At 32.9% G+C, this 13,589-nt stretch overlaps 1 protein-coding gene across 1 annotated transcript in view; it reads right to left on the bottom strand.

Annotated features, from left to right (window-relative positions):
- Window positions 1–2,127: 2,127 nt before the first annotated feature.
- The window catches only part of LOC148942779 (guanine deaminase-like), a 123,670-nt gene continuing 112,208 nt past the window's right edge, over window positions 2,128–13,589 (bottom strand). The window contains exon 7 of the mRNA XM_089102353.1: window positions 2,128–2,151. Within this exon, the coding sequence (XP_088958479.1) occupies window positions 2,128–2,151 (24 nt within the window). The remainder of the gene's footprint in view (window positions 2,152–13,589) is intronic.

The raw sequence follows: 13,589 nt of genomic DNA, 5'->3' as shown, positions 1-13,589 counted from the left end.
AATCAAAATTAGAATATTTAATTAGCTGTTTAGGGTTTTCAGACCTAGGTTTTTTAGATTTTCGTGGGTGTTTGCATCCTGGGGTTTATTATTTGAGAAGTTAACTTTAGTATTTTGTGGTTTTACATGCCAGAAATCATGAATTAGAATAGTTAACTAGCTGTTAGGGTTTTATGACCTAGTTTTTTTAGGTTTTCTTGTGTGTTTGACTCCTGGGGTTTATTATTTGAGAATTTAACTTTAGTATTTTGTGGTTTTACGTGCCTGAAATCATAAATTAGAATATTTAATCAGCTGTTTAGGGTTTTCAGACCTAAGTTTTTTAGATTTTCGTGGATGTTTGACTCCTGGGGTTTATTATTTGAAAAGTTAACTTTAGTATTTTGTGGTTTTACGTGCCTGAAATCATGAATTAGAATAGTTAAGTAGCTGTTTGGGTTTTCATACATATTTTTTTAGATTTTAGTGTGTGTTAGGTTCCTCGGGTTTATTATTTGAGAAGTTAACTTAAGTATTTTATAGTTTGACTTGCCTGAAATCATAAATTAGAATATTTAATTGGCTGTTTGGGGATTTTCAGACCTAGGTTTTTTAGGTTTTCGTGGATGTTTGTTTCCCGGAGTTTATTATTTGAGAAGTTAACTTTAGTATTTCGTGGTTTTACGTGCCTGAAATCATGAATTAGAATAGTTAATTAGCTGTTTGGGCTTTCAGACCTAATTTTTTAGTTTTTCGTGGGTGTTAGGTTCCTGGGGTTTATTATTTGAGAAGTTAACTTTAGTATTTCATAGTTTGACTTGCCTGAAATCATGAATTAGAATATTTAATTGGCTGTTTGGGGATTTTCAGACCTAGGTTTTTTAAATTTTCGTGTGTGTTTGACTCCTGGGGTTTATTATTTGAGAAGTTAACTTTAGTATTTTGTGGTTTTACGTGCCTGAAATCATGAATTAGAATATTTAATTAACTGTTTGGGTTTTCAGACCTAGGTTTTTTAGATTTTCGTGGGTGTTTGTTTCCTGGAGTTTATTATTTGAGAAGTTAACTTTAGTATTTCATGGTTTGACGTGCCTGAAATCATGAATTAGAATAGTTAATTAGCTGTTTGGGTTTTCAGACCTAGTTTTTTGATTTTCGTGGGTGTTAGGTTCCTGGGGTTTATTATTTGAGAAGTTAATTTTAGTATTTCGTGGTTTGACTCGGCTGAAATCATGAATTAGAATGTTTAATTGGCTGTTTGGGGATTTTCAGACCTAGGTTTTTTAGGTTTTTCGTGTATATTTGACTCCTGGGGGTTTATTATTGGAGAAGTTAACTTTAGTATTTTGTGGTTTTACGTGCCTGAAATCATGAGTTAGAATAGTTAATTAGCTGTTTAGGGTTTTCAGACCTTGGTTTTTTAGATTTTCGTGGGTGTTTGTTTCCTGGGGTTTATTATTTGAGAAGTTAACTTTAGTATTTCGTGGTTTGACTTGCCTGAAATCATGAATTAGAATATTTAATATGCTGTTTGGGGATTTTCAGACCTAGGTGTTTTAAGTTTTCGTGTGTGTTTGACTCCTGGGGTTTATTATTTGAGAAAGTAACTTTAGTATTTTGTGGTTTTACGTGCCTGAAATCATGAATTAGAATAGTTAATTAGCTGTTTGGGTTTTCAGACCTAGGTTTTTTAGATTTTCGTGGGTGTTTGTTTCCTGGAGTTTATTATTTGAGAAGTTAACTTTAGTATTTCATGGTCTGACGTGCCTGAAATCATGAATTAGAATAGTTAATTAGCTGTTTGGGTTTTCAGACCTAGTTTTTTGATTTTCGTGGGTGTTAGGTTCCTGGGTTTTATTGTTTGAGAAGTTATCTTTAGTATTTCGTGGTTTGACTCGGCTGAAATCATGAATTAGAATGTTTAATTGGCTGTTTGGGGATTTTCAGACATAGGTTTTTTAGGTTTTTCGTGTATGTTTGACTCCTGGGGGTTTATTATTTGAGAAGTCAACTTTAGTATTTTGTGGTTTTACGTGCCTGAAATCATGAATTAGAATAGTTAATTAGCTATTTAGGGTTTTCAGACCTTTGTTTTTTAGATTTTCGTGGGTGTTTGTTTCCTGGGATTTATTATTTGCGAAATTAACTTTAGTATCTCGTGGTTTGGCATGCCTAAAACAATGAATTAGAATAGTTAACTAACCGTTTGGCTTTTCAGACCTATCTTTTTTAGATTTTTGTGGGCGTATCTGATGAAACAATTTAGGTCGTATGATCAATTTAATTTTTTTTTAATGTAGTAGTTTTTCAGTAAGGACATTCGATATCCTAAAAGTGTTTAATTCAAACTTTTACCTTGACCATCGATGTTGTTAGCAGAATTTCAAAAGGATCATTTATGGAGTGCTGGCATATCTGATGAAATAATTTAGATCGTATGATCAATTTAATTTATTTTTTAATGAAGTATTTTTTCAGGAAGGACGCTTGATATCCTGGAAGTGTTTGATTCAAACTTTTACACTGAGCCTCGATGTTGTTAGCGGAATTTCAAAAGGATTGCCTATGAGTGCTAACAAATCTGATGAAATAATTTAAGTCGTATGATAAATTTAATTTATTTTTTTTAATACAGTTTTTTTTCAGCAATGATACTAAATATCCTAAAAGTGTTTTATTCACTCTGTTACATTTAGAATTTGTATGTCAAGAAGACTTACTACATGATCGCTGGTTATCGCTGTCGTATATTTATATTTATTTAATAACGAATGTCCAATTTAATTTTTTTTTAATGTATCTGTTTTCCAGTAAGGCCAAACGATAACCTTAGTGTTCTTGATTTAAACTGCTACAGTTAGATCCGAGAGAGCTTGAAAAACTTCAAAAGGGTCGCGTGTTAGTGCTAGCGTATCTGATGAAATAGTTCAGGCTGTCTGTTCAATTAAATTTTTTTTAATGCAGTAGTTTTTCAGTAAGGACACTCGATAACCTAAGAGTGTTTGATTCGCAATTTTACCTTGAGCATCGATATTGTTAGCAGAGTTTCAAAAGAATCGTTTATGAGTGCCGGCGCATCTGATGAAATAATATAGGTCGTATTATATTAGTGGTATTTTTTTTTAAGTAAACTTGATGTTTCTCTGCTATTCAATACTAACGTAGCCTTGTTCTGAGTTTTGAAAATGATTTCACGACATTAATTTAGTTTTTTTTTCTTGCCCCAAACTATTTTTTTATCATGAACCCTTTTGTGATCAATTTGATCAACTACTTGGTACACATCTAAAACGAAATTTTCTAGTTAAATAAGTAGTTTTATTATCTTTCAAAAGAGCTTTAAGGAGTTTGAGAGATTTATTTTTTTGGGCATAGAAGAAAGTTCTGATACATCACTTAAACTAAGAGGTTACAGTTTGATATTGTTTGACAATTTACTAAATTTTAATGTTGTCTTTAGTTTCAAAATGTTTTTTACAGTCACCATATTTAATCATTAACAAACAATACTGAAGAAAACCAATTTCCACTGTTTATCGACATTAAATTGTTAAGAAGGCTATTATTTCATTTTTAATTTTCATGTTTTTGATTTTATATTGATGAAGAATTTAAACACAACTTCAAATAGTTATTTTTTTGTTCGGCATAGATGAAAAGTCCAATACCTCAGTTAAACTAAGAGGTTGCATTTTGATATTGTTTGACAATTTGCTAAATTTTGAGGTTTTCTTTAGTTTCAAAATGTTTTTGTCAGTCACCATCTTTAATCATTCACAAACAATACTGAAGAAAACTGATTTCCACTGTTTATCGACATTAAGTTGTTAAGAAGGCTATTATTTCATTGAAATACTCATTTACATTTTAGTATTCCTGGTTTTTGTTTCATATTGATTAAGAATTTAAACACGACATCAAATCCTTATTTTTTTCTGTTCGGCATCGATTAAAGTTCAAATACATTAGTTAAATTAAGAAGTTGAATTTTTGAGTTGTTTTATAATTTGATTATTTTTAATATTTTTTTATGCAAGAGTCTGAACACACACATAAACACACACAGACACACACACAAACATACACACATGTTACCAAATTCCACATTATTGCACGGAAATACCAAAATCATAGGTTAGGTTAGCCTATGTACGCGCGCGTACATAGGCTAACCTAACCTATGATTTTGGTATTTCCGTGCAATAATGTGGAATTTGGTAACATGTGTGTATGTTTGTGTGTGTGTCTGTGTGTGTTTGTGTGTGTGTTCCGACTCTTGCATAAGAAAACCTTGAAATTTAGTAAATTGTCAAACGATGTCAAAATGTAACTTCTTAGTTTAAGTGAGGTATTGGACCTTTCATCTATGCCGAACAAAAAACAAATAACTAGTTGAAGATGTGTTTAAATTCTTCATCAACATAAAATCAAAAACATGAAAATTAGAATGTAAATGTGTATTTCAATGAAATAGCCTTCTTAACAACTTAATGTCGATAAACAGTGGAAATCAGTTTTCTTCGGTATTGTTTGTGAATGATTAAAGATGGTGACTGAAAAAAACATTTTGAAACTAAAGAAAACCTTAAAATTTAGTGAATTGTCAAACAATATCAAAATGTAACCTCTTAGTTTAAGTAAGGTATTGGACCTTTCATCTATGCCGAACAAAAAAATCTCTCAAACCCCTTAAAGCTCTTTTAAAAGATATAAAAACTACTTATTTAACTCAAAAATTTCGTTTTTAATGGGCACCAAGTAGTTGATCAAATTGATCTCAAAAGGGTTCATGATAAAAAAAATAGTTTAAGAAAAAAAAAACTAAAATAATGTCGTGAAATCATTTTCAACACTCAGAGCAGGGGGACGTTAGGATTGAATCATAGAGAAATATCGAGTTTACTTAAAAAAAAACTACCACTAATATCATACGACCTAAATTATTGCATCAGCTGTAGCAGCACTATTTAATATTTCTTTATGCACTATGCGAACATCCCCTATTTTCGAGGCAAAACTTTGATCAAAACCTTTTAGGTTATCGAATGTCCTTGCTGTAAAACTACTGCAATAAAAAAAAAAATTAAATTGATAGGACGATATAGGTTAATTCATCATATACTCCAGCACTCAAAAACGACCCTTTTGAAATTCTGCTAACAATATCGATGCTCAAGGTAAAAGTTTGAATCAAACCCTTTTAGGTTATCGAGTGTCCTTACTGAAAAAGTACTACATTAAAAAATAAATAAATTGATCATACGACCTAAATTATTTAATCAGATACGCCAGCACTCATAAGCGATTCTTTTAACATTCTGCTAACAATATGGATGCTCAATGTAAAACTTTGAATCCATAAATTATAGAATATCGAGTGCAATTGCTGAAAAAACACCTTATTAAATAAAATAAATTAAATTTATCCTAAGACCTACATTATGGCCTCAGATTTATTAGCACTCATAGACAATCCTTTTGAAACTCTACTAACAACATCGATATTCAATGTAAAAGTTTTAATTAAACACTTTTAGTATATCGAATGTCCTTACTGAAAACTACTGCATTAAAAAAAAATTAAATTGATCATACGACCTAAATTATTTAATCAGATACGCCCACGAAAATCTAAAAAACGTAGGTCTGAAAAACCAAACAGCTAATTAACTATTCTAATTCATGATTTCAGGCACGTAAAACAACAAAATACTAAAGTTAACTTCTCAAATAATAAACCCCCAGGAGTCAAATATACACGAAAAACCTAAATAACCTAGGTCTGAAAATCCCCAAACAGCCAATTAAATATTCTAATTCATGATTTCAGCCGAGTCAAACCACGAAATACTAAAGTTAACTTGTCACATAATAAACCCTAGGAACCTAACACCCACGAAAATCTAAAAAACTAGGTCTGAAAACCCAAACAGCTAATTAACTATTCTAATTCATGATATCAGGCATGTCAAACCATGAAATACTAAAGTTAACTTCTCAAATAATAAACTCCAGAAAACAAACACCCACGAAAATCTAAAAAACCTAGGTCTGAAAACCCTAAACAGCTAATTAACTATTCTAATTCATGATTTCAGGCACGTAAAACCACAAAATACTAAAGTTAACTTGTCAAACAATAAACCTCCAGGAGTCAAACACACACGAAAACCTTAAAAACCTAGGTCTGAAAATCACCAAACAGCCAATTAAATATTCTAATTCATGATTTCAGGCAAGTCAAACCATGAAATACTAAAGTTAACTTCTCAAATAATCAATCCCAGGAACCTAACACCCACGAAAATCTAAAAAACTAGGTCTGAAAGCCCAAACAGCTAATTAACTATTCTAATTCATGATTTCAGGCACGTCAAACCTCGAAATACTAAAGTAAACTTCTCAAATAATAAACTCTGGGAAACAAACATCCACGAAAACCTAAAAAACCTAGGTCTGAAAATCCCCAAACAGCCAATTAAATATTCTAATTCATGATTTCAGGCAAGTCAAACCACAAAATACTAAAGTTAACTTCTCAAATAATAAATCCCAGGAACCTAACACCCACGAAAATCTAAAAAACTAGGTATGAAAACCCAAACAGCTAATTAACTGTTCTAATTCATGATTTCAGGCACGTAAAACCACAAAATAGTAAAGTTAACTTCTCAAATAATAAACTCCAGGGAACACACACCCACGAAAACCTAAAAAACCTAGGTCTGAAAATCCCCAAACAGCCAATTAAATATTCTAATTCCTGATTTCAGGCAAGTCAAACCATGAAATACTAAAGTTAACTCCTCAAATAATAAATCCCAGGAACCTAACACCCATGAAAATTTAAAAAACTATGTCTGAAAACCCAAACAGCTAATTAACTATTCTAATTCATGATTTCAGGCACGTCGAATCACGAATTACAAAGGAGAAATTGTCAAACAATTCCCCATAGGAGCCAGCATAAGAAGAATACCTAAAAAACTAGATCTGAAAAACCAGACCGCCAATAAACTAATCTAACTCCTTAATCAAGGTACTACCAACACTGTTTTAATAAAATTAGATTCTCCAATAAAATTCTCCGGTGACCTCACACCCACGAACATTTCAAGGCACAATGTCCGCAAACTCTCCACTGCCCATGAGATCTTATAAGTTGTGATTTCAGGCAGGTAAAACTACAAAATACGAAAGTTAACTTCTCAAATAATACACCCCAGGAGACAAACAACCACTAAAACCTAAAAAACCTAGGTCTGAAAAACCTAAACAGGTAATTAACTATACTAATTCATGATTTCAGACACGTAAAACCACAAAATACTAAAGTTAACTTCTCAAATAATAAACCCCAGGAGTCAAACACACACGAAAATCTAAAAAACCTAGGTCTGAAAATCCCCAAACAGCAAATTAAATATTCTAATTAATGATTTCATTACAGTTAAATCATGATATACTAAAGTAAACTTCTCAAATACTACATCCCAGGCGCCTAGCCTCCATAAAAATCTAAAAAAAATAGGTCTGAAAACAAAAACAGATAATTATCTATTCTAATTCATGATTTTAGGAAAGTCGACTCACGAACTACTAAAGTTAACTTCTCAAATAAGAAACCCCGGGAACCAAACACCCACGAAAACCCAAAAAACCAAGGTCTGAAAATCCCCAAACAGCCAATTAAATATTCTAATTCATGAATTCAGGCACGTCAAACAATGAAATACTAAAGTTAAATTCTCAAATAATAAATCCCAGGAACCTAACACCCATAAAAATCTAAAAAACTTTGTCTGAAAACCCTAACAGCTAATTAACTATTCTAATTCATGATTTCAGGCACGTAAAAACACGAAGTACTATAGTTAAATTCTCAAATAATAAACACCAGGAACCTAAAACCCACGAAAATCTAAAAAACTAGGTCTGAAAACCCAAACAGCTAATTAACTATTGTAATTCATGATTTCAGGCACGTCGAACCATGAAATACTAAAGTTAACTTCTCAAATAATAAACTCCAGGAAACAAACACCAACGAAAATCTAAAAAACCTAGGTCTGAAAACCCTAAACAGGTAATTGACTATTCTAATTCATGATTTTAGGCACGTAAAACAACAAAATACTAAAGTTAACTTCTCAAATAATAAACCCCAGGAGTCAAACATCAAAGAAAATCTAAAAAACCTATGTCTGAAAACCCTAAACAGCTAATGAAATATTCTAATTTATGATTTCAGGCACGTAAAACCACAAAATACTAAAGTTAACTTCTCAAATAATAAACCCCAGGAGTCAAACACACACGAAAACCTAAAATCCTTAGGTTTGAAAATCCATAAACAGCCAATTAAATATTCTAATTCATGATTTAAGGCACTTCAAATACGAAATTCTAAAGGTAACTTCTCAAATAATAAATCCCAGGAACCTAACGCCCACGAAAATCTAAAAAACTAGGTCTGAAAATCCAAACAGCTAATTAACTATTCTAATTCATGATTTCAGGCACGTAAAACCACAAAATACTAAAGTTAACTTCTCAAATAATAAACCCCAGAAGGCAAACACACACGAAAATCTAAAAAATCTAGATCTGAAAATCCCTAAACAGCTAATTAACTATTCTAATTCATGATTTCAGGCAAGTCAAACCATGAAATACTAAAGTTAACTTCTCAAATAATATATCCCAGGAACCTAACACCCACGAAAATCTAAAAAACTAGGTCTGAAAACTCAAACAGCTAATTAACTATTCTAATTCATGATTTCAGGCACGTCAAATCACGAAATACTAAAGTTAACTTCTCAAATAATAAACCCCGGGGACCAAACACCCACGAAAATCTAAAAAACTTAGGTCTGAAAACCCAACTTGGACTTGCAAACACCAACCCGGACATGCAAACAAAAAGAATCGGACATGTAAACAGAGAAAGACAGGCACTTTAGACATTCAAACCAACAAAGACAAATTCTTCGACTTGCAAACATCAGCCCAGGCCTTACCCTTGAGGTAGATCCCGTTTATTTTCGATTCTGAGAATTTTTGGTTTTCCCTCCAAAATAAACCCCCCTCCCCTGCCCTCAGAAATGGGAGAACGAAGGGCCTCTGAGCCTTCCCCTTGAGGCAGATGCCCGTTTATTTTCGATTCTGAGTATTTTTGGTTTTCCATCCAAAATTGATACCCTCCCTCTTCTGCCCCTCAGAAATGGAGGAACGAAGGACCTATGAGCCTTGCCCATGAGACAGATCGCGTTTATTTTAAGTTCTGAGTATTTTTGGTTTTCCCTCTGAAATTGACCCCCCCTCCCCCCCCCTGCCCTCAGAAATGGGGGAACGAAGGGCCTCTGAGTCTTCCCCTTGAGGCAAATCCCATTTATTTTGGATTCTGAGTATTTTTGGTTTTCCCTCCAAAATTGACAAATCCTACGCTCCAATTTGCAAATCTCATTACTCCTTTTTAAATGCCAATCAAATAATTCTGATTATAGTGTCAAATTTTTTAATAACAAGAAAAACTGTCTGCTTTTCAAAATGTTCGTATTTGGAACTCTGTCAGTTAACACTAAGAAGTGAATTGGGTAATCCTCTGGCAATAACAAAAGGCTTAGCAGTGATTACGTGTCATTTTCGATCCCATTGCTGGCGACAATTCAATCAGAGCAGAGTTGTGTAAATATAATTTCTTTTCGCAAATTGAGTTAGCTTAATGCAAATGAGATATCATTTTGATATCTCTAATAGTGTATGCGATACTGGGCTTTATTCAAATCACCTATCAAGTTATCAAAAAATATTTGAATATATTAAGTTATAGGCAATACTGGTTTAGAAAAACTAGAATAGTGACATAATTTCACTTTATCGACCCTCAAATTCCATTATGTGAGAGGATACTCACTCTCTTTGAAAAGGTGAAGAGCTTCTATAGAATAACAAAAAGATTCCTATAGCTTCAAGCAAATAACACCGGAAGGAACATAAAAGGCCCCAAATAGCACAGAAAGGAACGTAAAGGCCCAGAATAGCATAGGAAGGAACATAAACCCCCAGAATAGCATAGGAAGGAACATAAACCCCCAGAATAGCATAGGAAGGAACATAAACCCCCAGAATAGCATAGGAAGGAACATAAACCCCCAGAATAGCATAGGAAGGAACATAAACCCCCAGAATAGCATAGGAAGGAACATAAGCTCCTAGAATAGCATGGGAGGGAACATAAGCCTTGTAATAGCATAGGAAGGAACATAAGCTCCTAGAATAGCATGGGAGGGAACATAAGCCCTTAAAATAGCATGGGAGGGAACATAATCCACCCAAATCCATAAGTACATGCTCTGGAAAGGTACCAAGGAACATAAGGCAAGCAAATAACACAGGAAGGAACATAAAGGCCGCAAATAACATGGAAATTGCTATAGGAATATCAAAAATGGAACCTCTTACCCTACTTCCGTATATGAAGGGGGTTTCCTCCTCCTCAACACCTCGCTCTTTACGCTAAATTTTTAATTTTCTCCCAATTCACGAAGAACGACTTCTGAAATACTATGTTCGTTTAATTGGAACAATGAGAAGATTTTTTCAAAAGTACTAAGAACTTTAGCGCAAAGAGTGAGGTGTTGAGGAGGAGGCAACCCCTTCATATTCGGAAAGATTTCGTTTCATTTTAAGTTTTAATGTCACTCCTTACTTTCAGTCAAAAATCTGTTAAAAAAAATTGTTTTTTTATTTTTTCAAACAGTTCGTGGTAACGAACTGTAAGTAAGGAGCGACCCGGGCCATTGGTAACCGAAACTCTAGAAAACGATATTTTGATACAAATAGATATATCAAAAGAATCGGATTTTAATGCTGATTTCAAATATATAAGTTTCATCTAGTTTAATTCTATCCATCAAAAGTTAAGCGCCTGAGAAAATTTGGCTGATTTTCGAAAAAAGGAGGAAAGACCCCCTAAAAGTTATAGAATCACACCATCATATTCCGCGTATCAGAGAACCCTACTGTAGAGGTTTCAAGCTCCAATCTACAGAAATGTGGAATTTTGCATTTTTTGCCAGAAGAAAGATCACGGGTGCGTGTTTATTTGTTGTTTTTTTTCCCAGGGGTGATCGTATCGACCCAGTTGTCCTAGAATATCGTGGGAGTGCTCATTGGAATGGAAATTAAAAGTTCTAGTGCCATTTTTAAGTGACCAAAAAATGGAGGGCAACTAGGCCCCCTCCCACGCTCATTTTTTTCCCAAAGTCACCTGATCGAAATTTTGAGATAGCCATTTTGTTCAACATGTTCGAAAATATGATAAGTATGTCTTTTAGGATGACTTAATCCCCCTACATTCCCGGGGGGAGGGCTGAAACTTATGAACTTTACCCAATGTTAACATATAGTATTGGTTATTTGGAAGTATACAGACGTTTTCAGGGGAGATTTTTCCTGGTAGTGGGGGGGTGGGTGGGTCGGGGGTTATGTGGGAGGATTTTTCCATGAAGGAAGTTTTCATAGGGGAAGGGACATTGCTATGAAGGGGACGCTGGACTTCCCAGCATTATTTAAAAAAAGATCAGAAATTTAATATAAAAAAAACAAGTATTTCAACTGCAATAGCAGCAACATCGAAACTTTAAACGAACAGAAAATATTACATATATGATTGGGTTCACCCCGCAATCAATACCTCGCTCTTTAAGCCTAAGATTTTTTAGCACTTTCATTAGAGCTATTTATTTTAATTAACGGCCTTTGTGATTAAGCGGTCATTTTTAAAGAATTGGAACAAAATTCGAACTTTCGCTTAAAGAGCAAGGTATTGACTTGGGGGCGAACCCCCTAATAAACTTATTAAAAATATATGAATATAGAAGTTCTTTACGTAAGTTAATTCGTAAGTTAGGTATATTTATTACTAATAAAAACGTTCATAAATAAAATTAAACAAGTTTCGAGAAAGCCATTTAACTAAATAAAAGTAAATTAATATGAAAATTTTGTTTTAATTATTCATGTACGGTGAGCCAAGATCAAAACCTGTATTTATTCAAAAAACGTTCAAAAATTAAATAAAAATAACAAGTTTTTAAACTGAAAGTAAGGAGCGACATTAAAACTTAAAACGAACAGAAATTATTCTGTATATGAAAGGGACTGTCCCCTCCTCAACGCCTCGCTCTTTACGCTAAAGTTTTTTATTGTTGTAAAAAATAAATTTGTGAGACAGAGTAAAACTTTAGCATAAAGAGCGAGGCTTTGAGGAGGGGACAGTCCCTTTCATATACGGAATAATTTCTGTTAGTTTTAAGTTTTAATGTCGCTCCTAACTTTCAGTTTAAAAAACTAGGTTTTTTTTAATTAATTAATAAAAGCGGGTCAGTAGGCAAGCTAAGTCAGTCACTGTGTATAGAATCATTTCCTAATCTAATCGGTGAATGGTCTTTATTTTATTCTCTCAGTAGAGTAGGAACTACCATTTCTACGACTTTATGTTCCTTCCGGTTCTTCTGGTAATTCTATTCTACAGGAGCATTACAGCCTTTCAAAGAGATTTACGCAATTTCTAGTTCAAGGTATATACATGTTTTTTTTTACCATCTTTTGAATTCTACGACTTTTTGTTCCTTCCGGTTTTTCCGGTAGGTAATTCTATTCTACAGGAGCATTACACCCTTTCAAAGAGATTTACGCAATTTCAAAGTTCAATGTCTTTTTTTTTTTAGTGATAAACCAAAACCAGCACGTCTTGTTTCGCTGTTATGCAATTATTTTTTTTGTATATATTCAGGTTTCAAATTAGATTCTTCAACAGTTTTGAATAGTTTATTCAACTTAACAATACTGACATTTTTTGTAAACATTTACATAGAAAATGGATAATTGTAAGCAATTTCTGGTGATTAAAAATTTTCTCATTATTACAATAAAAAGAAATTGTCTTGTCATTAAGTTAAGAAAGAAATTCTTTCCTTACACTGTGTGGTTACCTCTTTTAAAAAGTTTTGACTACTTAAGACAGACACTAGAACTAGGGGTACTTATGCACTTGGACATATATTTTTCAGGAGTTGAAACATCCACATAGATCTCTTATAGGACAGAATTTACTGTGCAATTTGCATCCTGATCAGTGAGCCCGTTGAAATTTTCGATAACTATTAACCTGATTTATTTCTTGCTTATGTTTCGTTACCATATACTGCTGGGAAATGTATTTCAGTGATATTTTAGATCATAGTAGCCTAATGGTGCTTTTAGTCTTTAGAAGAAGAAGCAAAACAATTTAGAATCTATGCTGCTTACCTTAGTTTAAGAGCTGAAAATCATTCTAAAAAATCTAAATTTTTAAAAATTATTAGTTTATTTTGATAATAAAGTAAAATATAAATATTTATTTAATTGAAAAAAAAAAAATTTCCAGCCCCCTCTATTTTAACACCAGTTTTTTAATGCAAAAAGTAGACACATATTGCACCATGTTTAAATCAGAATAATCCGTGGATTATTAATCTTTTTGACCCAAGGACCAAAATGGTCCCATTCCCCCTGCCAGCTTTTTAGCAGAAAGATAAGCATCTTGCAACTTTTTCGAAGCA

The sequence above is a fragment of the Artemia sp. Qi Xiang Cuo genome, chromosome 16 (assembly GCF_049724085.1).
Source record: "Artemia sp. Qi Xiang Cuo chromosome 16, ASM4972408v1, whole genome shotgun sequence".
Classification (NCBI taxonomy): domain Eukaryota; kingdom Metazoa; phylum Arthropoda; class Branchiopoda; order Anostraca; family Artemiidae; genus Artemia; species Artemia sp. Qi Xiang Cuo.
Note: the sequence above shows the minus strand (reverse complement) of the source record. Positions and strands in the feature narration are given on the sequence as shown.